This window comes from Rutilus rutilus (genome assembly GCF_951802725.1).
Source record: "Rutilus rutilus genome assembly, chromosome: 16".
NCBI classification, from domain to species: domain Eukaryota; kingdom Metazoa; phylum Chordata; class Actinopteri; order Cypriniformes; family Leuciscidae; genus Rutilus; species Rutilus rutilus.
Window position 1 is genome coordinate 36437916 of NC_140224.1, and position 27334 is coordinate 36465249.

General features: G+C 37.7%; 2 protein-coding genes across 3 annotated transcripts in view; one reads left to right on the forward strand and one right to left on the reverse strand.

Annotated features, from left to right (window-relative positions):
* The first annotated feature begins 11779 nt into the window (after positions 1-11779).
* star2 (steroidogenic acute regulatory protein 2) lies at positions 11780-18890 on the forward strand. The gene is made up of 7 exons (XM_084434641.1): positions 11780-11844; positions 12425-12547; positions 13386-13522; positions 13612-13770; positions 15840-16024; positions 17225-17318; positions 18229-18890. Exons 1-7 carry the CDS (start codon positions 11781-11783, stop codon positions 18337-18339), a joined length of 873 nt encoding a protein of 290 aa, XP_084290767.1. The 5' UTR covers position 11780; the 3' UTR covers positions 18340-18890.
* A 2348-nt stretch (positions 18891-21238) lies between these two features.
* adamts14 (ADAM metallopeptidase with thrombospondin type 1 motif, 14) overlaps positions 21239-27334 on the reverse strand; it is a 78771-nt gene continuing 72675 nt past the window's right edge. For both annotated transcript variants that reach the window (XM_084434643.1, XM_084434642.1), the window contains exons 20-22: positions 25337-25466; positions 24791-24883; positions 21239-22228 (exon numbers count right to left, since the gene is read on the reverse strand). In XM_084434643.1, the coding sequence (XP_084290769.1) occupies positions 21810-22228; positions 24791-24883; positions 25337-25466 (642 nt within the window). In that variant the 3' untranslated portion in view covers positions 21239-21809. The remainder of the gene's footprint in view (positions 22229-24790; positions 24884-25336; positions 25467-27334) is intronic.

The following is a 27334-nucleotide window of genomic DNA, read 5'->3' on the forward strand; positions in this document are numbered from 1 at the left end:
TTTTATAGAACAATACAACCAAAAATGTAAATTCTGTCATCATTTACTGAACCACTGAAAACTACTCGCCTTCATAATGTTTTAGATATGACTTTCTTCCTTATGACTTTCACTGAAGTGAATAGTGACTTAAATTTCAATCTGAATGACTTTAGGAGACCCGAAATGTATTGTGCAAGTCATATAGACTGATGTTACTGTGTCTAAAGCTGCTTTTGTGTCCTTTTTGCAGAGTAAAAACTTTGTAATTTCATGGAAAACACTTTTTTTTTTTTATTTCTCCTGTTGCATTCCAATGAGTTATAGAGGGTGAGTAAATGTTTATATATATATATTAATATTAATTTTGCTGCATGTCATAGTCCAAATAATATTGATCTGGCAATGACATCATGCGAAGATCTATGATGTTTGATTGCAGCAAATCCGAGCACATTTTCAGATATTGTTGACATTTGATTTGAGAGTCCAGAGACTTCGGCGAACATCTCCATTTAATCTCATCTCTGTCCACGACAAACAATTGAGATATTCAAGAGATCTTGTGTAAGAGTCTTATTTCCCGGGCGAGTAAGTCAGCAGCAGTTGATCTGGTTCTTCTTCTCAATAAATGTAACCATGGTGACGAACACATGGTGTTCTCACATGTTACACTGTTGCCGAAATAAGAAAAACGATTTTCTTTGAGAGCAAATTGACTATCACTAAAGAGCACAATCTGGCCATGTTATGGTGAAACGAGAACGCCCGTTTCCCTGTAACAGAGGGTTGTCATTTTCACCCTATCATTTCGATTCATGCGCCATCATTCGAGACTGTATAATTATCATAAATCCCTCTGTAACGAGGCGTCAGATTCTATGTGATTTTAGGGGAGTGAACAGCGACTTCACAGTGGAGCATGAAGGTTTTATTCGTTCTTTAATTGAATTGCCACTTTCTAAACTGTAGTTCACAAATGCAATCAGAGAAGAAATCAAGAGTCAGCACAGAAATAAAACCATCCCACATTACACAGTCCATCCCATTCACAGTCCATCCCACATTACACAGTCCATCCCATTCACAGTCCATCCCGCATTACTGAACTGCATTAGTACATGAATGTTTGCGGTAAAAGCATCTTTCTGCGGCCGCAGTGCATTAAAAAAAGTGCTTTACAGAAAGTCTTTCAGCTAGACTTCCCTCATCTCCTGTTCCTCACACAAAGCATCAAATAATGTGCATATAGTGCATGCATGAGTCATATTTCATCTTTGGCTGAATTATTACTGGTCACAGGCTGTATTTGTATGATTGTAGCTCCTAAAGGAACTTGTTTGAGACCCAGCTCATCTAATGATCTGAACAAATGTGGCGCAATTATGTCTTCCACAACACTTGATCCATTAATACTAATACTTTCTTTTCTTTTCTACTCTATTTAAACAAATAAAATAAAATAAGGCTTCATACACTGCATTAGACTAAACTGGGAAGGGTCACAGCACTTGCATATTGTTGTGCTATTGTTCGTTTAACTGCATCTGTTGCTCTCCTCATTAACTAGCTTTGGATAAAAGCATCTGCTAAATGATTAAATGTAAATTATTAAATGTAAAAGTAATGTCTTGTGCACACTTGACCCCCAAACCCACTCACTTGAACACCAAACCCACTCTCAGATTCAAAGTCATGCACGAATCCTTTTCTATCCGCAGAAGATGCAGATCGTTCTCCATATGTTGTAAATCTTCTATAGAACAGCTTCTGTTTCAGCAGGGAACCGACTTCAAGAGCTCAGGGATCGAACCTGTCAGTTTCATCAGGCTTGCAACATTAATATGTGCATGTGAAACACTCTTCCATAGTTGCTTGATGTATTATCGACTCTCTTTTTTTAAAGAATGATAAATAATATCTGATTTCTAAAGTTATTTTCAAGATACATGTCAGGACGCATTTTAACCGAAAATGAAAAATCATATTCCACATGAAGAAAATAAGATGTGATCTAGACATGAGAGACTGTTGAGCAGTGATTTGCAGTAGTACTGCTGTAGTGAAAGGAGAGTTTGTACTATTAAACCCAGTTTTATTCCGTGTCATGCAGGAACCTATAATTAAAACGCTTCTATTTCAGCGGGGAACCGAGTTCAAGATCTCAGAGATTAAATCTGACAGTTTCGACAGTAATATGTGCATGTGAAACGCTCTGTAATTGCTGCTTGATATTTGACGCTCTCTCAAAGAATGATAAATGTAAATTGGTGATGGAATGTGGAGAAGATGTTCATCGGAATGTAAACATGAAATCAAATTGAACTCTATTTACATACATTTTGCACGTTATTCTAAAGAAAAGTCTTTCATTGGAATGCAACAACTCTCTGGCTGGAACAGCTCTGAAATGGCTTTCTGTTCCGGTTGTCATCGCATAATGTGTTCACAGCAGGGAAATACTGGTGTTAGGCCTCTGTAGATGATGCCGCCTTTCTAAAATCTAACCAGTAGTTAATACAATTATATAATTTACAGTTTTTCTCAGTCGCTTTGGTGCATTTCTCACATCACTATTTACATTTGCACAACAGTTAATGCAGTTCTCAAAACAATTAGTACAAACTGCAAAACCTAGTTGATAACCTGCAAAAGCGTGTCACTTGCTCATGGATAGCTCATTCCTCAAAAGCAAGTATTGATGTCAATGAAAGTGTCAGTGTCATCAAGATGAAAAGTCCTGACACCATTGTTTATGAACAAGATAGTCAAATGGCTTTGTCATTATGACAGTTTACTCAAAAGAGTTTACGCAAAAAAGTCAGATCTTGGCGACACTACCTGAAAATGCTCAAGACAGCACTATATACTATTTGCACAGCCATTTGAAAAATACAGTAAAGTTGCACATTACTGTATTTGGTGAGGTAACTGAGTACAAGACACTGAATATGTATGTTTCACATTTTTACTGCATATGCTCTTTCTAATTTGTTCACAGCATTGTGCAAAAGAAAAAATACACCCTTATTTACAACACACATAAACTCCCTTTGGGTCGAGCCGTGCGCAACTGTACACAATACTGCAGTACATATTGGAACTGAACATACAACATACATAGTACTGTAATCATTCATGCACATCCAGACGTTCCTCATCAGTGAAAGCTGAGATTCACCTGAGAGAAATTGATCAATTTAGGGACATTTTCAGAAGAAAAAAAAAAAGATTTGAAAAAATGTGTAAAATTTGCTTGACAGATTTTGACGAGTTCAACATTTTTGTATGTAATGACTCAAGCAATGAAATGAGGACTATTAGTTTTATATGGAATGACTATTCAGCATTTACATGTATAGTTCATTTTGACTGACATGACATAAGCAAATGATAATGTTATAAAACAGCAGAGAGTTGAGTATGAAAGCAACTGATGCATGTCCAAAAGCATTTGCAATTTGTTGGAAGGAATGAGAAACTGCTACTATGATGTGCACACATGACTAAATGTTGTGGAGGTTGAACTAACTGTTGTGCAAATGTAAATAGTGATGTGAGAAATGCACCGAAGCGACTGAGAAAAACTGTAATTGTATTAACTACTGGTTGTCGGGCGGACATTTGTTCAAAACCATTATTTTTCAGGAAATAAAAAAAAACGGCATATTTTTTTTCGTTAATAAACATTGTATTGTTAAAGTTGGTATTATACCATATATTGCTATCATATACTGTTATGTACCAACATTAACACAACATTTACCCAAAATCATGTTTAATTGGAGATATGAGATTTATGACTTGGGAGCAGGGAGATACGAGGTGCTGTGGTTAATGCCATGCCATGGTTAAAGGTGAACTAAGTAACTTTTTTTACCTTAACTGAACAGCTTCGGAGTCATTGGAATGGTTATATTACTTATTTCGGGTTGAATGGTGGTCGTTTCGCACCCCCCTGGTGCCCGTGAGCGGAAAATATGCACTTGCAACTTTGGGGCGGCGGGCCGCCGGCAGCCGCGGCAGGAAGTATCGCGTGATATCAGGTCTCGCGATGTAAACAATTGCTTTACGGCCAAAAGAAATCTGCTAAAATACTGTCATTATTGCGCTCCCTCACGCTGTCCGAACCCGAAGGAAGAAGACGTTTTAAAGAATGTCCCATCTGCTTTGATGTCGTTGATCTAGCCTCTGGTGTCTGAGAATCACCAAAGAGTTTTTACAACAGTGTTGTCAAATATCTATTCCGAAGCTGTGGGGGGAGCTCTAGAGAGAAACCTGCGAGCAAAAAGCGAGAATACAGCGAAGAAATCCCGAAGTTACTGAATGCAGCTTTAAAGCAACACTAAGGAACTTTTCCTCGTCGGTCCCCCTACAGGTTGGAAGCGGAATTGTCCATTAGCGTTGTCGTAAATAATTTCGCCGCCCGCAGTCTACCGTCGCACACGCGCTCGCTGTTTATCCAGCACCGGCTTTGGAATGAACGATGTCCACAGACAAGGTAGAGTATGATGCATGATTTTATGAAAGTATGATGTATTGCGACATCAGAAATGAAGAAAAACTAAATAATGACTATTGTAACGCTTGCCGTAAAGCAAGTCAAATTTGTAGTTTCTTATGTCTCATTCGAACTACAGATCCGCGACCCGATCTGGCAAACTTGCATAGTGCGGTTATAGCAGATAGAGGGCCGCAAAGCGAATCCAGAAGTGCCGTTCACCCTGTTACGACTTGATGAACCACTGATACCATTTTGGAAAGATTATTTAAAGGTAAAAAATGTTCCTTAGTGTTGCTTTAACTGTTTAATACAGTCACATTCAATCAGGCTCCCATTGCTTTTTACTAGATAAATACTGCTGTAATAAGCAACAAATTACATGTATCTATATCTACTCCGCTAACATGGAACTTTGACTAACATTTTGGACTAACAAGTTTTTTCTGCAAGTAAATAGAATGTTCATTCAAAGTTATCTGGTCTTTAATAATGTTCTTAAAACATTAGCACAAAAACATCATTCATGGAATGTTTTTTTTTGTCCTGAAACATTTCAGTTGGACATTCCTCTGACATTCTTTTAAATGTAACAACTTGTTTCGGAACGTTCAGAGAACATTCAAAAGTAACGTTTGCATAATGTTTGTAGAATGATGGAATGGAATGTTTACAACAAGAAAAAAAGCCGTTAAACCGTTTTCAAAAACTGCACAGAAATAAGGTTAATCGGGACGTGTGTTTGGAGCGCAGCCAGTGTTTGAGCATGTGGTCAGCAGGTGAAGTTCAGTCTCAGCGTCATTCCTCCTCCTCAAGGACACCTGCTGGCTGATAACAGAGAGATACACACTTCAGTGTCTTCAGCACGCGCACACACAGCTGGTCTCAGAGCGCTCGAGTGACATCTGACCTTTAGTGTGTACTGACATTAGAGGTCACTTCACGTATGACCTCCACGACCCGCATCCACTCTACAGAAGCAGCTTCTTCGTGAGCGTTTCTGTGCAAAAGTGGTTAATAGAACCAAGCGAATCTGATCCTCCTTGATCATCGGAGAACAAAAGACATCGAAAGCATGCTGTAATTGTCAGAACCAGTGGTTAAATTGGGCCGGGGCTCTCCGGGGCTCAGCCCCGGCACATAAGCCTGCTCGTTTGTGTCCTGATGTGCCTGTTTGCAGTCAGTTGCCTAATGGAAATTATGTCACATAAAATTTTATGAAAGTGATGCTTTTGAAAACATATTTCTGACAATAAATGAAAGATTTTTTAAATGGCATGTCTATTTTGTCCCGGCGGAACTGAGATGAGAACAATCGGAACACGGCTGTATTCTTGTTCAGCTGTTTAATCTCGTTGTCAGTCGACCATGATCGCGCACTGCTCGCGCATGCCATGCGCATCTAGGTAGGCTACTACTCAAAACTCCGACACGGATAAATGTACGCAGCAATATATAATGAATGTTCCTGGGAGATCCGTAGTTGTGCGGGATGTGGAAGTGCGCAAAAGTTCCAGAACCTTCTAACGTTACTGCCTTGAAAAAAGAAGAAAAAAAAAAACTCACGAGCTGCTGGCCGCCACTGCAGCAGCAGATCAATTTTGTCAAGTTCAGCACAACGTTGGTTGTACATAAAGTGCCCTGGCCTTGAATGCCAAGGTAAGGAAAATATGTTTGGCACATTGTATGGGTCACTATATCATAACAAGGTAATACAATGTGTTATCAAGTGATGTCAATTGCAGCGTTATGGACGTGACATTTGCAGTAAAAACTTGAAATATGAATTCTCAGAAAATGCATTTAATACCAATATACTGAAACTGTTTATATATCCCTTAATAAAGGAGTCCAGACATTAGAAAATATCAGTCTACACATGTGTTTTAGATTTAATATGAGGGAAATAGGCTACACATGCCGTGGACGTGACACAAAAAAATATTTAACTTTTAGGTGGCAACATATTTTTTTGGTAATTCTGTGAATTACACTGCGCTAACCAAAAGTAATACCCACCGGATACTCTCCACAGAACATAACATATTCATTTTATTTTATTTTTCATGTTCGCATTTATGAGGAAAAAACAATGTTACGGCCGTGAGCGCTCTGAAAGCGACACTAAAAGACTGTTTAAAACTTTCACTGAAACCTCAAACAGAAAGCACAAAGCCTTTCTTTAAAATGAATTTCATTTTGAATTAATTGTATCTTAATTTTAATCAATGTTTCATCAACCAATTGCAACTTAAATATAGCAGACAAAAGATAATCACGACACGGAGGCGCTGGCGCGTGAACTGGAGCGCGTCTCATAAATTAACCGAAACTCAGCGTAGGCCTATAAGGTAGCCTACTTGCCTCACAGACCTGAGAAATATAGAAAGCTTGAAATGTCTTCTTTTAAACAGAACAATTTGTTGTAGTAGAAAGTATAATAATTGCTGCAAAATGTAACGAAGTAAAAGTCAAAAGTAGCCTATGCACTATTGATTCTACTTAAGTAAAGACAGATATGTGAAAAATGTACTTAAGTAAAGTAACGAAGTATTTGTACTTCGTTACATTCCACCACTGCTGATTAACAGTATGTAAATGCTAAATGTCCTAATACCTGTTGATACTACAACAATGCAAAGTATGCTCTTAACCTTGCAGTTTTTCACATATCATGTAAGACTCAATTTCTCCATTTCTTTACACAAAACTCTCCAGAAAATGCCATTTAATGGCTTATTTTTTCAAAAAAAATTCCCGGGGAGCATACCCCCAGACCCCCCTATGGAGAGCCCCCCCACATAATAAATCCCAATTTAACCCCTGGTCAGAACCACTTCTGCAGTTCAAAATGAGCCTAAACGAGGCGTTTACACGCCATTGACGTCTATTGGGTGATTGAAAACTCAAAATAATAATAATAATAGATGCAATATCGCTGAACAGCCAAGTAAAACTAACAGTTTGAGTGATGCATTTCAGTGCTGATTGATTTATGAGTCTGTCATCATACTGTATGATGCAACTTCACTATTAAAGGATGGAGCAGAACATTTTTTAATTTAACCTTCAGTTCATGCATGAATAAAAATAGCCTGTTTAATTGTAGGGTTAGATTTAGTTAGACGCACACACACACAAAGTAACGAACAATGTGGGAAAAGTGACAAAAGTACTGCAGAAATATATGAGCCCTTTAATCAGTTCCTGAATAGAAACTAATGAACTTCAGTCTTTGGTCTGCTCATTTCAGCAAGAGCTTGTCAGATATACCTGCAGTGTGTGAAGGGTTTACACAGTGTGTGTAAACACTCTCTCATTAGTGTGTAGGTGAGGACAAACGCAGGGACTCTAATGCAGCGCTTCGACTCATTAATGTAGTTTGCTTCAGAGAGAATGTAAGAGAAAGCTGTTTTTCTTGCCATGCATTAGCAGGTGGAACTGGCACATCTCAGATGAATCAGACGAGTTAGAGCTCTTAATGACGTCACACTCACTAAACGTGCAAATGTGCAGCGGAAAGATCCAGAAACTCTTGCTGAGAAGCTCAGAAGGGTAAAAGCATGCATTATAAAAGCAGAAGTGTTGTGAAAGGTTCAGAAGGCAATGGGATGCGTTCAGATTTTAGAGTTCAGAGTTCTAATTAATGTGACGTTTAGTCAGTAATTTGACGTAAAATGCTGCATTCGGTTGATAAATTCTTGCAAAAACATTTACTGACTGATTCATGATCATCATGGTCAGTTAGTAGCTTTATTTCATGACATGATTTTATTTTCTCTTATACTTTACTTAAATATTTAGGGCTTAATCAAGATAAAAAGTGTTTGAATAGCAAATAAAATGTAATTCTATTTGGATTATGCAGTTTAGACATAAACTAATGTGATGCATACCTGTCAATAATGCATTAATGAAATCAGATCAGATTTCTGCACTCAAAAAATCATGACATTAACTATTTGCATTTATTTGATTCTATTTAAATAATCATTCTTTCAAATGGCTTAGAATCAGCAAATCTGTTCATTTAAAAAAAAAATCAGTTTAAAAGTATGAACATGGTCTGTTTCTTTTATGTATGACAGACAAATATGCATCACATAAAGTGTATTAGTTTGTTAAAACTGTGTAATCCAAATGCATGAAAATTTGACATGCAATAAAAATATCTTAAATGTATTTTAGGCCCTTTTTTTGAGTGCATGACGTAAACAGAAACTGCATAATCTATTCATACTGCAAAGTAAGTCCTACAAAGTATTTGTTTGGTGAATTTCGCTGGTCTAATAAGTGTTTAATGCCACATTTCTCAAACTCACTGCATGCTGGATGAAATGTAATGGCTTTTCTCACACGAGAGACTGTGAGAGAGGGAGTTTCATCAGCCTCAGACAGATGAACTTCTCTAGATGAACTTATCCAAAAGAAATCGACTGAATAGTGAAAGTGACCTGTGTGTGTTCGCTACTCTGAACAGCTTTCTGACTATTGATTAGCATCATTCAATGGCTCATCTGATCTAGATGACATCGAGCAGGAAAGAGTCGTTCAGAAGTGCGTTTGGATGAAATGCTGTTTTCAGAACGAATAATAACTCACTGCTTATACTGTTTTTGGTAAATAGATAAAAAAATGTAATGATGATTTTAGCAGTAGTGTGCGAGATTGTCGTCACATAAATCACTCACAATTACATGTATAATTCACGTCGACATTAAAACTGTGAAAGCGTCATTTATTTCTACAGTGCTTCAATACAGAGAGTTACAATAGCAGCTTCGTGTAATAAACAGGAAAATAACTCCTATAATAACAGTATATATAAATATATAACAGTATATAAAAGTTCGTCAGTTATTCAAGTGACATCAGCTCAAGTCAGTTCAATGCTGATTCAGTTCAGTTCGACAACACTGTAGTGTCGATGTTGCAAACTTCAATTATGAAACTAATTCAATTCAGCCAGAAGCAGTTCTACAGAAGACAGCGATTCAGCGCAATTCAGCTTTATTGTCATCCGGCAGTGTCAGTGCAGTCAAATCATTAATATTTTGAAATATTAAGTCAAACCCATTAAAAATACCCTCAGGACAGACTGAACGGCATCAGGAAAATATAAATTAAAATATATGTAGTCATTCAACAAAAAAAGTCATTTCTCTTCTGTAATAGACCTCATGTGCATAATGTTTTTTTGCCTAATTGATGATTTCAGGCATGAAAATGAGAAAAGACTTTAATTTGACACCCCAGGCTGAGGTAATCGCTTCAGTCGCAGTGTTTCGGTGCATCAGTTGCAGGATGTGTCTCAATGCAACAGATTAAAGAAATCCTGCATGTTCAACATGAGGTGAGTGTGTGTGTCGTGCTGGATGTGCTTCTGCTGCTGGCATGCATGTGGATGTTATTCGGGGTGAAGGTTTCTCTCAGGGTTTAACAGAGGTTAAGGTCAGTGTTAGGGTCGTTCTGCTGATCTCTCATTTCTAGATACTGGGGAATATTAAAGCTTTAAACACCTTGGCGAGAAAAAAAGATTTGTAAATATGTATAAATAATCTTCCGATGGTGTTTTGGAGAATCAAAAATGAAAACATATGCTAACACTTTACAGCAAAGACTCATTTGTTGTCATTATTTAATGCACTGACTAACATGAAGTAGCAATATGTGTTTCACATTTATTAACCTTCGTTAATGCTGATTAAAAGGTGTTTGTTCATTTTAGTTCATAGTGCATTAACTGATGTTTACATATACAACTTTTGACTGACCAAGATTAATAAATGCTTTAGAAGTATTTTTTATTGTTAGTTTATGTTAACCAATGTCATCAACTGATGGTAAGAAATTAAACCTTATTGTAAAGTGTTTCCAAACGACTGACTGTCTAACTAACTAAGGGAATACATTTAGCTGACTTCAAAAAGACTTGGTAAGACATGAATGTGACAGAATTGTGATTTTGCTCTTAAAAAAAATGTATTAGTAAATGCTGAAAATATGCATCAACTAAGATTAATAAATGCTGTAGAAGAATTGATCATTATTAGTTAATGCTAACTAATGTCTAATATATGGTAACAAATGAGACCTTATTGTAAAGGGTTACAAACTACTAAATCACTGACTGACTAAACACAATTTACTGACTTTAAAATACTTGGAAAGATATGTGACAAAATTGTGTTGTTGTCTTTTTTGTGCTAGTAAATGCTGAAACTATACATTAAGATTAATAAATGCTGTAGTATTGATCATTGTTAGTTCATGATAACTAACTAACTAAAATATTGTAAAAGGGTTACTAACTAACTAATTAACTAAAATATTGTAAAAGAGTTACTAACTAACTTACTAACTAACTAACACAAATATTGTAAAGTGTTACCAAACAAACAACTAATTAATGGTAACAAATGAAACCTTATTGTAAAGTGTTACTAACTAACTAAAATATTGTAAAAGGGTTATTAACTAACTAACTAACACCAATATTGTAAAGTATTATCAACCAACCAACTAACTTATTGTAAAGTGTTACCAAACAGCTAACCAACTAACCAGCCAACAAACTCAAATATTGTAAAGTGTTACCAAACAAACAACCAATTAATGGTAACAAATGAAACCTTATTGTAAAGTGTTACTAACTAACTAAAACATTGTAAAAGGGTTATTAACTAACAAACTCAAATATTGTAAAGTATTACCAACCAACCAACTAACTTATTGTAAAGTGTTACCAAACAGCTAACCAACTAACCAACCAACTAACCAACCAACAAACTCAAATATTGTAAAGTGTTACCAAACAGCTAACCAACTAACCAACCAACTAACCAACCAACAAACTCAAATATTGTAAAGTATTACCAACCAACAAACTCAAATATTGTAAAGTGTTACCAAACAGCTAACCAACTAACCAACCAACTAACCAACTAACCAACCAACAAACTCAAATATTGTAAAGTGTTACCAACCAACCAACCAACCAACCAACTAACTAATTTCAATTTCTATCTGAACTTTACCAGATAGCTATCCACTTCAGAAGACCTGTAAAGAGATGACCGTGACAGATTTGTGATTTCTGACTGAACTGTCCCTGTCAGCTATAGGAGGTTCCACTTCTAACAGTGAAAACCTGAATTCTTCTTCATCTCGAATGTGGCCTTGACTGAACCGAATCCTATCTTGTAACTGTAGCCGTTATCTTGTGCCGTGTCCTTCACCGGCTCTATAAAGCTGTGTGTCGTCCTCCTCCTCTCCGCCATCTCAGCAGGAGCGAGTGAACATGCAGCGGGCCGTCCTGAAGCTCTGCTGTGGGATCTCTTATCCACATGTACGAAGCATGGCAGGTACTGGACCTCAACATGTGCATGAGTTTCTCTGTGCTGTGTTTTATTGTTCAGTAACACTTTCCTGGGTAACACTTTATTTTGATGCTCCTTTTTGAGCATTCTACTAACTATAAGCAACTTTGCAACTACATGTCAACCAACTGTCAGTACAGTATTAGTACAGTATTAGTAAAGTGTCTGTTTAATATCTGCTAACTCTTTATTGTGATGCTCCCCAACAGACATTATACTGACTATAAGTAACTTTGCAACTACATGTCAGCTTATTCTAACCCTAACCCTACCAGTGTATTTATACTCTACTAACACTCTAATGAGAGATAGTAGACATGTAGGTGCAACGTTACTTATAGTCAACAGAATGTGTACAAGAGACCATCAAAATAAAGTGAAACCCTTTCCTGTAGCTCAAAGCGTCGGCGCTTGCAACGTCAAGGTCATGTTCGATTCCCAGGGAAAGCAAGAACTGATAAGAATGTAAATGTGTATCTTGAAATGCAATGTAAGTCGCTTTGGATAAAAGCGTCTGCCAAATGCATGAATGTAAATGCATTGCGTGTGTGTTTGTGTCCCGCAGGTCTGCAGCGTGCAGCTCTCGCAGCGTTCGGGCAGGAGATCTCCGTTCGCTTGCAGAGCCGGGGACACGTGAGCCGTCCCGCATGGAGCCCGTCGAGATGGACTCGACACCAGGAGGAGGAGAGTGAGTGCATTCATTTACCTTACTGTATTCTAGCAGATGTCTAAAGATGACGAGTACAATGAATGATGATTCTCAAAACAAAATACTGTTAAATCAAGTCTCTTCTGCTGCACCAAGGCTGCATTTTTATTTGGTCAGAAATACAGTAAAATTGTGAAATATTTTTACAATTTATAATAGCTGTTTTACATATAATAATATATTGTAAGCTGTAATTTATTCCTGTGATCAAAGCTGAATGTTCAGCATCATTACTCCAGTCTTCAGTGTCACATGATCTTCAGAAATCAGTATAGTGTGATTATTTGCAGGTGAAGAAACATTTATGACAATTATCAATGTTGAAAACAGTTGTGCTTAATATATATATTTTTATTTTTTTTATTCAGGATTTTTTGATAAATAAAGTTCAAAAGAATAGCACTTATCGTTTGTAATATTATTAATAGTCAGTTTTGAACAATATTTTTGTGGAAATGTGACACAATTCGTTTTTTAGGATTCTTTGATGAATAACAATTTTTTTTTGTTCTTTTGTAACATTATAAATGTCTTTCCTGTCACTTTTAATGCATCCTTGCTGAATAAAAGTATGTTACTTTCAAAACAAAAATCATACTTATCCCAAACATTTGAACTGTAGTTTTTACTTAAATCTAATTTATTTATGCTGCAAACAAGAAAACAATTTGCTGAAAGAATAAGAACTACATGTTTAGTAAGTTTCATCTTCAAGACAATCTGACTGTCACTCATTTACTTGCATCCGATGACTCTCAGAATCTGAAACATGCGTTCTTCCTTTTGCATAATTTCTTTTCTTACTGAATGTCATCAGAGACAGACCCAGCAGAGCAGAGGACGACTGCATTGGCCGATGAGGATGTGTTTTATCTGAGACGAGGAGAAGAAGCCCTGAATGAAGCTCTAGAGATCGTGGAGTCCAAGGACGGATGGAAACCTGAGATGGCCGAGGTGATTGTCTTTGAATGTAAGCATTTTCCTGGTGTGCAGTTCACCAGAACACGTTCTCACAGTGAACGATGAACGTCTTTTCCCTGTAGAAGAACGGAGATGTGATCTATAGCAAAGTTCTCATGGGAAACCGGAAGGTTTTCCGACTGGAGGCCGAACTGGACGCGTCTCCAGAGGAACTTCACGACATCTTGTTCGCCCGAGTGGAGGAGATGCACGAGTGGAACCCCAACATCAGACGAATCCGAGTAAGACAACTTCAATGTGCAAAAAAGTCCTAACAATGAACGCCTTCCCACATGCATGCGCTTGACTGCAGGGTTACTAAGTCGTAAGTGTGGGAAACTCAGAACTTTCTTTAAAGGGGTGGTTGATTATGATTTCTCTTTTCTAGCTTTAGTTAGTGTGTAATGTTGCTGTTTGAGCATAAACTACATCTGCAAAGTTACGATGCTCAAAGTTCAGAGCAAAGGGAGATATTTGCTTTTAAAGAAATCGCTTTTTAAGGACTACAACAAACGGCTGGTAGAGACTACACGAGCTTCCTCCCGGGTCAGTGACATCACCAACCCTAAAATTTACATAAACCCCACCCCCGGAACACGATTTATAGATTATCATGACAGAATATGCTAATCAATGATTAGAAGATAACTACACATCAGCTACATAAATTCATCAACTAACCATTCAGAAATATTGTCTACATGTTGTCACTTCTTCTTGAGTCTCTCCATCATTGTCTGACGAGTTTGCACATAAACATTGACATTTTCAGTGCATGTGTGTGTGAGTGCAAGCTCTTGTAGCTCCGCCCCCTGTGCTGAGAGCAGCATCATTTGCATTTAAAGGAACAGACACAAAACGGTGCGTTTTTGCTCACCCTCAAAAAGTGACAACTTTAACATGTTATATAAAAATATCTGTGGGGTATTTTGAGCTAAAACTTCACACACACACTCTGGGGACATCAGAGACTTATTTTACATCTTGTGAAAAGGGCATTATACCACCTCTTTAAATATGTGGCATGTCAGTGAGAAAATATGGCCGGCAAAATATTCATCATTTTGTAGAAGCATATTGTAGAAAAGCTATATCGACATCTTGCTCCGGCTAAAGTGACTAGTCGTAATTAATGGTGCGTTCAAGTCCTCCAGGGAAGTTCGTATTTACGAGGTGGGAAGTCGTGTTTACTTTCTCTTAATTAATTACACAAAAATACAGCAAGGTTTTAAACTCTAAAAAAGAACGAAGAAATGTGCATCAGGTGTACTTTGCTTTTTTGTGTTTTTAATTAATTTATGAAGCCACGTTGGCAAAACGTTCTGGTTACATATTATATAGTTATAGTATAATGCCATCATATTCTGTGCAGCCAGTTAGCTTACTTCGCTGTAAATAGAGAAGTCCAGCAATATCATCTACTAAATACCTTTAAAGCTGCAGTCCGTAACTTTTTTGGGTTAAAAATTATCCCAAGAGATTTATAGCCTTTTCTCACAGCACTGGATATCATTACACTGAGCAATTTGATGGCGGATCCAGAAAGGTTCAAACGACGATCAGCTGGAGATTCTCCCGCTGTAAAACACGAAAGACTTCGGACTTCAGAGCGGCTACAGAACTAAAGAGACTGACACCGGCTCATGCGGAAACAAGGATAATATCGGAAGGGCATTAAATGTCACGCAATGCTGATGATGTTAACATTAACAATCTGAGAACTAAGTATAATTTGCACGGTTTGCCGTGATATGATGAGCGATCGATAGATTTAATCAGCGTGATTTACTGCAATGCTTTTTTCTCTTAGTTGCTCAGAACAAAAGTGGATGTTACTTGTTCAGAGTTTCACATTTTCCGGTGTAAATTCTTATGTTGGTCAAACTTCCCAAAAGTATAATGTGTGATTGCGAATGCCAGGATCCACACCGGCGGCGACTGACAGACGCACCTTCTCCTCTAAACATCAGATTCATCCGCGCTGTGCCGTGCCGAGACACAACCCACGTAAAGCTGATCATTCCACGAATAACTGCAATTGCAGATTTCGAACAGAGATGGCGACAAAGAGGAGAAACTACGGACTGCAGCTTTAAGTATTGTGGTATTCCACCATGTTTCTCACTGACACGCCCACAACTCGTAAAGATCGGGGTTTAAAGAAAATCCTGAGCTTCCCACTCGTATTTACAACATAGTTCATGTGCATTCAACTCGTAAATAAGACGCACCATAAGACTTTGCAACTTGTAAATACGAACTTCCCAGAAGGACTTAAACGCACCATTAAACAAGCACATTTACTTCGCAGGTTCTGAAGCATGTGGGGAGGAACACCATGGTCACACACGAGGTGTCGGCAGAAACAGCGGGAAACCTGATTGGCCAGCGGGACTTCCTGAGCGTCAGACATTCGTCGAAGAGCGAGTCACGTGTGTATTTGGGCGGAGCCGCGACGCAGTTCGAGTCCCTGCCGCCTCAGCCGGGGTTTGTCAGGTAAATGCAGTGCACATCAGAAAGGGTTCATTCAATTATGCCTTTGCCAAAAAGTGATTATAAATTTAAAGTAGTTCATTTCCTCACCCTCCCCAGACAGCAACATAGTGTCGGCCCAGATCCGGCCCACATCTGGTACACGTGGATTGCACACATTCCGGATGTGGGCCGGATCTGATCCGACATTACTGTATGTTGCTGTCTGTGTCGTTCCAATAACATGTTCTTCTGTAAAATGCAAATCACATTTTAGACAAAATGTCTGAGCTTTTGTTTCCCAACAAACCGATTTCAACGCTATAACGTTTTTGTAACATTTTTTTTCCAACTTTTTTTTTAAGGCAAGGTGTGGTGTACCGGTGAATTTTAACTAATAGATATCACCTAATTTTCCCAGTTGATTTATCACAGTACATTAAGACAATTGTTTTATTTTTCAAGTTTTTGGAAATGTTATGTTTGAGTATGCAAATGAGGCTTTATTGAATATTTGCATATTTGCTCACATTTGCATAGATTTCCAAAACACACATCTGAACATTGGAAAAAGCTGTTTTTCATTTTGTTGAAATATTAGACTTTAAGATTTAAATCTCTTTAATCATAAAATACAGTCAACAGTCCAAAACAATTTTTTTGGAATAAAATATGATATACACTAGTCAACATTTGAAGTGGATCAAAACCTTTCATCAAAGTTACACATGAATTTTGAACAATACCCGTTCTTGTCTTAGGTCAACTTTGATGAACTTTTTTGATCCACTTCAAATGTTGACTACTGTATAATATCAGCCAAATGATGTATGAACTAACCCCTCGGAAAAAACCTTCAGAATATAAAAAGTCTGTTGTATTTAAAGCTGCTGAAAGTGCAGATTCAAACAGATAGTGTAATAAAATAAACGTTTTAACATTTTGGATATTTTCTGTCCAAAAGAAGACATTATTAAAGCAAAATCTCAAAATTGACCAGTGCATGAAAAAGCAATGGTTTTGTTTTCATAGACAAATGTGGGTCTGTTTGTCGCACAAAGCCCTTATGCGACTTCAGATGATGTTATGTTTGTTCAATATGGGTTTGGGTCGACGAGAGATTACAACAATTCCTTTTATGTAAATTCTCATTTGGAGTCACTATAACCGGACACAATGTGAAAGTGTTTTCTCTCAGTCATTCTGTGAGTGTTTGTTGTTTAGGGCTGAAGACGGACCCACCTGCATCATCCTACAGCCGCTTCAGGATCATCCAGACCGGACTCACTTCATCTGGCTGCTCAACATGGATGTCAAGGTACAAAACACGTGTGTGAATTACAGGCTGGGAAATTAACGGAGGCTTGGGGCAAAAAACGCCACTAAAGTGAACAAAAAGATCAGATAAGAGTGCAAAACAAAACGAAAAAACCTAAATCTGTTTCTGCATCGCATTTAGATCTGTCAACGTTGCGTCGGATTTGTTTTTCAGCATTACGCATTATAACCAATCACATACGTTTCTGTTGAGTTTATGAATGCAGTGGCCAATCAGAGGCCTTTAGATTACTCACCTCTAAAAACCTTTGAATCTGCACTGTTTCAAGTTCTCTCGTCAAAGAGAATAAAGCGCAGATACGATGTAAGAGATTCATTTTGCACTAATTATAACTTTCTTTGCTCACTTTCTGCAAATTATTTTTTCCGAATCTTGAATAACCGTTTTGTTTTTCATGCTACTAAAATAGCCATAATTTATAAACGATTCTTAGCTTGTTTTGTCTGTATGACATGCCATTTCCTCACACACAAAAACGTTTTTATGTATTTTATTCAACATTAATAATCATGACAAAATCGACAATAATGATTTTTTCCCGTAATATTGCAGCCCTATACTTTATAGGCTATTTACATACAATTGTGGCAAATTTACACTGCAAAGTGACACAGAAGCGCTTCTGAAATGGCATTTAGGTGTCTTTACAAAGACTGTTCAATGCTGCTCAAAGATGGCATAAATGCATTTACACAGCAATTATAACATGTACTTTTTTAGACATAACTTAGTCAGGCTTTACACAGATTTGAGCAGCATTAAAGTCATAAATAATGCATCTTCTGTTCCACCTTTGCGCGCGTTGATGCTAATCGGGTTTTATTGCCAACAGTCTTCAGTATTGTGTTGAAGTGTATCAGATGTGTTGAATGTGTGCTTGTATTTTCAGGGTTGGCTGCCACAGTCGATAGTGAACAAGGCTCTTCCTCGAGCACAAGCGGACTTCACTAAACACCTGCGTCTCCACCTGACCGCACAAAACCCAGAACACAGGAGATGAGAGAGACGCTGAAGCTTCTGTCAGGCTTCAACACTGACAATATAGGAAGACAGACATGCAACATACACCTCAGATCACGACTGTACAGCAGACGAACAGTACCACCAAACTCATGGAAGTTATCGAAGATGAAAATCGGCTACTTGTGAAATTGATTTGACCATATGCAATGGAAATAAAAATATTTTTCACAGTGCCACACTACCGTTGTGTCTCTTGTTATGCTTCACAAAATCATAGTGGAGGAAATGGGCTGTTTTGAGGGTGAATAATGACTGACTCGTTTTAGGTGAACTATTCCTGTAACCTTCACCTTCCAGATGACTTGTTATCAGTCAGCACTCACAGGGTCTGACAGTTTGACATACCCTGTGTGAATTCACTGTGGATTTTGACACTTCAAAGGGACTAATGGCATGTTGGAAGAGGTAGCGTGAGGTCTCAGGAGTGAACATTTATCTTTAATAGTTTCTGAGAATCAGCAGAATAGCTTTTAGAGAGCAGGAGAATGACTCAAGAACATCAGTAGAGGACAATGACTCCATTCAATACACTGAAAAGACCTTAGACATGCCTCAGATCCACAATATAATGATGTCTAAACTTATCAACACTCGAGGATTTTAGCACTTTATTTTTAGTGCAACTGAAAGCAATAGTTTTTGCAGAAAAGCTAGATTTGTTGTAATTTTCCCTCTTGTCACACAAATGAAAAAAATATAAAATCTTCGCGCTTGTTCACAAGTCAAATATGCAGCATTTTTAGGTGCACTATTTAATTTTTTTTTTTTTTTTTTTTTTTTACATTTGCATTCTCAAATAAATATGCGCGACTAACTCAAATCGCATGAAAGTTTAAAATGTACAAATGTTTTTAAAACGGCATGTTCGCCAGGGCTAAGCAGAAAAAGTTCTCTATTGTCAATAATGAATGCGTGTTGTAAATTATTAACTAAATTCTGGAGCTGGTCTCTGAGCTCTGCTGGCTTACGTTATGATGCGCTTACAAATTTAAAATCAATGCAAAAAAAACCCCAAAAACAATTCTATATTCCACTTGCTGTACACACAGCTATGCAACATCTTCAGTTTCTGCTTGGGACGGGTGGAGATTGATTTGTTTCCTCGCATCCATATGCGATCTGACTTTTTAACTTCTCCCCTCCAGCTGTCATAATTAATCAAAACGGGTTCAGATCAGCTGTTGCATTAAACATGAATTTGCTGGTATGCTCCATTTTAAAAAATACATCATGAGTTCATGAATTTTTGTTTTGATAATAGGTACAAATCTGACAAATTCTCGGTTAATAAGCATTTAAAAATGTTTGATGCAAATGTTTTACTTTAGTCATATTGTTTGCTGAAGGGAAATTAAATATAAATCTCAGATATCAGCACTGAAGTTTGTTTTAAGTCACATTAATACACTGCAAACCTGATATTCCTTCCGTGTGTATTTTTCTGGCCCTCAAACTGCACACGGATAAGTTGTTGCGGCAGTGCTTAGTCTCTGCGGATGAATATGATTCTTCACAATAGATAATGCTTTACAGTGAACTCTGTTAGAGAGCTACTTATCTGTTCAATAAAACTCCTTACTCTCCTGTTGTGTAATAAAACACATTCATCTCTGCGTCGCTTTTACAACATTTCTAATCCCTCAGTTCTCGTCATCTCTGAAAAGCCAAACCTATGTTAATTCTTGTTTTATTACGAGCTCTGTCTCGTTCTCTTTCTCCAGAAGACTCTCTTCCGTTCGTTTGTTTAAAACAGGTGATTCTCCCGAGATTTAGCAGCTCCATACACACACACACACACTCTTGTACATCTATCTTTATGAGGACATTCATTGACACAATGCAATCTCTAGCCGCTTACCCTAACCTTACCCATCACAACTAAGTGCCTAACCCGACCCCTGACCCTAAACCGACCCTTAACCTCATTATAACCTTATCCCTAAAACCAAGTCTTGACCCTCAAACTGGCCTTTAAAGGGCTCTCAGAAAGTGAGGACCGGCCAACATGTCCTCACTTTACTCTCTTTGTCCTCATTCCAATGGTCTCACACACACACACACACAGAAATCCTGACAGGTCTAAAATATCAACACTTATAATAGACTTACCATAGTGAATCAGATGTTGTGAAAAATCTGAATATGGAACAAAATCAAGTCTATAACCAGACAAAATCAAAACTCCAGTTTTCTTCTCAATGTGTATATTTTCATGTATTTCATCATCCTACAACTTAAAAATTTAATAAATATTAACACTTAAAGCTCTCATTCACGTATATACAAGTACTATACAATACAGAAATTAGGTGAAACCACATGAGAGAGACGCTGTCACGAGCTCTGGACGCTCTCGCATCCGTCCTCAAACCTGCAACTATGTACAATATATACAAAACCACCAGAAAACATCACAACGCTTTCAAAGCTAGCTCAAACAAACACGGACGAACGGCAGGTCATGCATCAGAGGTGGCTGGTGTTGTTTCACAGGTGAGTTTGTTAACATCAGACAGGAGCACCAGAGACGTCTAGAACGACGAATACACTTGCTTTGTAACACTTCAGTAGAATGCATTAAAGTATAAATGAAATGCACAGATTAGAATAATAGCTAGAGTTGTTTTAGTATTATGTATACTAATATAGTATAAGATTATAAGAATTAGAATGTCAATTTTAGTCATTTTGTCAAGTGCTTTTGCCATTTTTATGACTTTTTTTCAATAAAGCATTTCTATATAGCTCAAATTCATTTTTATTTCAGTTGTAGTGATTTTAGTATTTCAACTTAAACTTGTTTTAGGTAGTTAGCAAGACAGCAGTTTTAAGTTAAAAATTAAAAATCTTATATTTATATTTTATTTTATTTTTTTAATTACTCAAAACGGGTTTTAATAGTTCTAGTTAACAATAACAACCCTGTTGTTAGCATACAGCATACGCTCAGTATATACTATAGACTCAAAAATAGCATATTAAACAGTGTGCAACATGAGTTAACATGAACTAACAATGAACCATGCTTTTACAGCACTTATTAATCTTAACATTAGCTAATGAATGCACTGTGAGCAAACAATGAGCAAATGCACTTTAATTAACTAACATTAACAATGACTAATAAATGCTGTATAAATCAATCACAAAACTACGTCAGAGTTACAAAGCAAACGTACGTAGCTAGACTCAGAGTAACACTGCTATGATCTACGTGGCGTACTGGAGCCACACACACACTAATAAAGACCGGATTCTAGTAGTTCTGAGGACACAAAACAACACGGATTCATCTGGAAGTCATTGACGGTTTAAATAACAGCACCTTTCATCGTTTCCTTCCGTTTCCACGTGTAAAGCAGAGGATTGTGGGAAGAGCAGCGGATTTGTGGTTGATGTCGGTTCGTTCTGAGGTAACCAATAACTGAGTTTCTGATTCACTGACGATCATGTGACCGGCGAGTTCCTTTTCCTCCGGGTCGAGTCTAAAGTGGCGTTCCGGTTCTGGAGTCCGACCGGTTCCCGGCTGGGTCGCGTGACGGGAACGCTCGGCGCTGGAGGTAGAGGAGAGGTGACGGACTCCGGTCGGACCTGGAGCGGGACAGAAGTGCTGGAGTCCGCTTTCGGGCTGGCTTTAGTGGTGTGGACGAGCGGAGGCGTTTCGGGACTCGGCTGGAGCAGAGGCGGGAAGGTGAAATCCGGAAGCCAAGAGAACGGAGGATGCAGATCTGGAGAAACGGTGCTGAAGAAACCCATCTTCCTGTTACAGGACTCGCAGCACAGCTTCTGATAACCCGGGATGGAGCAGTACCGAGCCAGAACCTCCATCTGACAGAAGATCGACTTATCACCCAGACACGGCTCGTCTGCGGGAGACAAAGTGGAAAGACAAACGTTTTTGGACATGAACCATAAATACTTTAATCAATCAATCAATTAACTAATAATAAAAATACAATAGAATCATACAATGTGAACAGGGCCTAAAATTAACTAATTAAGAGTGTGTGAAACAGTGTCACTCGCCAGTTGGTCGGTATTATATTTATGAATCCTAACAATGCATGAACGTGAACAAACGTGAACACACTCGGGACAGTTGACGGACCAGCGCTGCATCGTCACAAAATTTTAAGCCTTGCCAATTTCTATTCAAGCGCAAGAAGATGTGAACGGGAGATTTTTTTTTTTATTCATGTGGGAATACTAAACTGAGCTCTCATCAAGACTTCTTGCACTTGAGCGAACAAATTCACACAAAATTGTCAAAAAATCATGAGTATCCTAGCAAACATAGTCGGTTATGTCTTAAGTGAATGTAAACAGTTGAGAGTAAACGCATGTGCGTCAGTATCAGCATATTAGATCAGTGCATTCACTCTTAGGGCCCTATGTTGAATCTAGCGCAATTGACTTTGTACAGCGACGCATGTGTCATTCCTATTTTGCACCCGACGCACAGCGGACTTTTCCCTCCACAGACGCACGTCGGTAAATTAGGGAATGAACTTGCGCTCCCGGGGGCGGTTCAGCGAAAAGAGGAGGCGTGTTCCGGCGCAAACGTTCCCTGGTGCTATTTTGCAGTTTCAGAAAACAATTCCTCCACCGTTGCGCATGTTATTCATATACTATTTTAAGGGCGCATGCTTGGCCATAATGTAACGTGTGCACAACGCACACACACTTTGCTTCTCTCATCTACTCACAGACGCAGCAGTTTTCATTTTTGCAAATCATACATTATTACAAGGAAAAATATTACCACACGAGGGAAATCATTGTGGTGTCCATGCTCCCGGGGGCGGTTCAGCGAAAAGAGGAGGCGTGTTCCGGCGCAAACGTTCCCTGGTGCTATTTTGCAGTTTCAGAAAACAATTCCGCCACAGACCAGGAGAAACCTCGTCTAAAGTCAGTGGCGTGTTGCGCATGTTATTCATATGCTATTTTAAGGGCGCATGCTTGGCCATAATGTAGCGTGTGCACAACACACACACACTTTGATTCTCTCATAGAAGCAGAAGTTCTCATTTTTTGATAACCATACATTATTACAAGGAAAAATATTCCACACGAGGGAAATCATTGTGGTGTCCTTGAAGATGTGAAAAAATAGGCATAAATCTAGCTTACACATTTACCCAAATTATCATACGCCTGTTTAACCGAAGCTAATTTGTGTGTGTTTCTCCATCCCCAATGTCACTTCTCTGTGTTTTACGGCCCTGACGAGAACGTCGGTCTCCTCGGCTGTGAACCGCTCCTGGCGTGCGTCTGGCGAATCCGCCGTTATAATAGCAATCCGCCATGGAACAAGCGCGCCTGCTCTTAAAGGGAATGTGAGATGACGCTCTGATTGGTTTATTTCACGTTACGCCCAAACCACACCTATGAAGAATGAAGCTACTTCAGACCAACACATTTTAGATTTGCGTCGGGTGCAAGAGTCATTTATCCCGCCGGTATAATAGCAACAGCGCCCGAGACCCGCCCACAAAGTTACTTGCGTTTCGAGCTTGATACTTGCGTTTCAGATCGTTAAAATAGGGCCCATTAAGTGACAGCAGCCTAATATCCCTGCTAATATTCCTGCTAATATTCCTGTGGTTTTTAATGATTATCAAACAACAAAAGACAAAGAACAATCACTCATTGCTCTTGGCTGAATAACTTTTGTTACTTTAATAAGGATTAATTAATAAGGATGTTTAATTTATACAGTGAGGAATATGCAGTGTTATTTTACATTTGCTTACTTTATTAAATTTCTGTACCTGTAAACTACTGTTAAACCCGAGAAGCACAGTTGATTTAATTAGCATCTTTGTTATATTGTATTTATTTGTGCTTTTTCTAAGAAATAAAATGAATTACTGATTTAAGTATTGCTTGTACAGTGCAAAAAATGGTGTGTGAATTTATTTTATTTTTTTGGAGAAATAAATTACCGGTAATACTTTTAATCATCATTAAATTAATCAAAAGTTATTTTAAAAAAAGAAAAAGAAAATTATATTTCAAAAGCGTTTTTTTTTTTAACTTTCTATTCAAATAAAAAAATCCTGAAAAATAAAATGTATCAGTTTCCACACAAATATGAAGCAGCACAACTGTTTTCAACATTGATAATAATCATAAATGTTTCTTGAGCATCAAATCATCATATTAGAATGATTTCTGAAGGATCATGTGACACTGAAGACTGGAGTAATGATGCTGAACATTCAGCTTTGATCACAGGAATAAATTACACTTTACTGTATATTCACATAGAGAACAGATGATTTACATTGTAAAAATATTTCAAATTTGTACTGCATTTTTTACCAAATAAACGACCGAACAGGCTGACCACGACAGTGAATAAACACAGAAGTGGATCACTGGCCTGATCAATGACCCGTCAGTGTCTGTAACGACGGGTCACTTACTAGAGAGTTTGTCCACAGTGTTTTCCGGCAGTTTCTCCTCAGTGGTAGAGTTCTCCAGTAAATCTTTAGTCGGACTGGGTAAAGACGGCTCTCCTGGGAAAAACACACATTTTCAAAGTCACTGTGCTTTCTCAAGCCAACATCATATTTTTGTGCAATTTCATTTATTTTTATTTTTTTTACAGTGTATTGTCTCTCTGAAGGAATATTTCCTCTGGTTTTGAAGGTAATTCATTGTTATTGCTCAAAGGTGAGTTCAGCTGATGCTCCAGCTGCTCTTGTCTATTCACTGAAAGGCAAATGAATATCAAAGGCTGTCAAGCTCTTAAGAAATCAGACTGTTTTTCAGACAGAGAATCCAAGCTGAACACAATTTCAGGAGGTTCAGTCTGGAGCTGCTGATTCTCATGAGCATCTCATATGATCTCAGGTCTCTTTTGGTTCACACTGCTTCACACTGCTTCACACTGGTTCACACTGGCTCACACTGGTTCACACTGGCTCACACTGCTTCACACTGGTTCACAATGCTTCACACTGCTTCACCTGCGCAGGGAGGGAGTTTGCAGATGGACACAGACTGGGGTTTTTCTGCGTCACACGGGCCGGCGCTGCTGTCGGACGGTCTACAGATCACCTGTCTCTGCTGGATCCCTTCACCACAGCTCACCGAACACTGGAGGACACACAAACACAATCACAATCACGTCATTTCACCGTCTAGATTAACTATAGACCCGATATAGTCCGGCTATGAGTAACACACTAGCCAAAATAAACTTGAATTTGGTTACATGTCGTTTTTGCCCAAATAACTAAGCGAGATGTTTGATATTCCATCATGTAAGCAAAGTCAACAGTGATTACAAGGTGTTTGGTTTCATTTCTTCACTCATTTCATTTCTTTGATATCTAATTGATAGACGTCTAAACCATCGCCCAAGAATAGACTATTCAGTTTTCACTGACAGCCCAAATCTTTCAAGTAAATGTGGGCTGATCATTACAATATTACCACTTCAAAATGATCTTTGCAAACCTTAATACTGCAAAGATATTTAACAAGTAAAATAATTTGATATTTCATTTATTAAAATGTATTAAAAAAATAACATTTTGAATTATAAATGCAAATTATTATAATTATAATAATCATTATTATTACTATATGCACAATTCATTTAATAGGTAACATTTAACAATAAGGTTCCATTTTATTCTAACACTTACTAATACGTTATTAAAATAAATAAAAAATGATCTGTTAATATAATTTACTGTAATACACGTGAGCTAACAGCGAACACTCGAACAAAGAACAATAACTACCGGTACAGTAAGCTCATGTTTATGTTAGTTAATGCATTAACCAATGTGACCTTATTGTAAAGTGTTACCATTTAATATTTGTACTTTTTATTACTTAAAAAAAATAATAACAATACTAGACTTTGCTAGAAATTAATACTTAAAAGCATTCTACGACTCGTGATGTACATGCATGTACTGTATATTTAAATAAACATGTACATTTAATAAATATATATTCATATGTTATTTGTAATTTTTATTATTCTATTCTATGATAATATTTTAATGTATTTAGAAAATGATTTAACTTAAATATTTAACTTGTATCTGTTCGACCTTCTGACTGAAGGCAAGTTATGTGATTATCAGCTTCATCTTATCTGTCTTATCTGTTAGTGTGTGCGCGTGTGTGTGTGTGAGAGAGCGTGTGTGTGTGTGTGTGTGTGTGTGAGAGCGTGTGTGTGAGGTGGGTTTTCATATTAAGCGTCTGTCCTCTTTTGTGTTGAGAGGGAGTGTCATTGATTTCAATGTGTTGACAAGAAATCTTTCAGCCGTTTGCTGTAACTAATGAACTCTCGTCCTCAAACCTTAAACATGATGTCATCTCCCACACACTGCAGATTCGCAGTCACAAGAAAATCATGGATTTGAAGCGTGAAAACGAACGGCAGTGAAAGACACGAAACTAGTCCAAACTCTATTGTACTGTGGTTTCCACACCATTAAACATCACAAGCACGCCCGCAGACCCAGATTAACACCAGCTCCACAATAGTGTTTACAGTCGAGAGAGTCGCTCAGTCCAACACAAAGCTGACAATTTCCTCCAGCTCTGTGAATTTTTCATGAATAAGCTCATCTGAATAAATGAAAAAATAACAAAACAAGCAAAAAACTGTTTGAAACTGTGTTCAAAGCAGCGACATCCACATCAAAGCTCTCTCTCTTAAACACACACACCTTTTTCAAGCTCAAACAGCAACATTACACGTGTTATACCACCTGTCACAATTGTGACCATTAACAAATGACACGTCTTACGAACAAAATATATATGTAGGAGTGTAATTCTCAAAATATATCAGTAGTAGACCCTTTAAAGAATATTTGTACAAAATATGATAGTTCTGTCTGTTAATTAAAAAGTGTTTTACATACTTCTTGTCTAAGGAGGACATCATCTTCTAGATGTGCAAGCAGGAAGCAAACTGATCTGGTCATGTGACCTTTCAA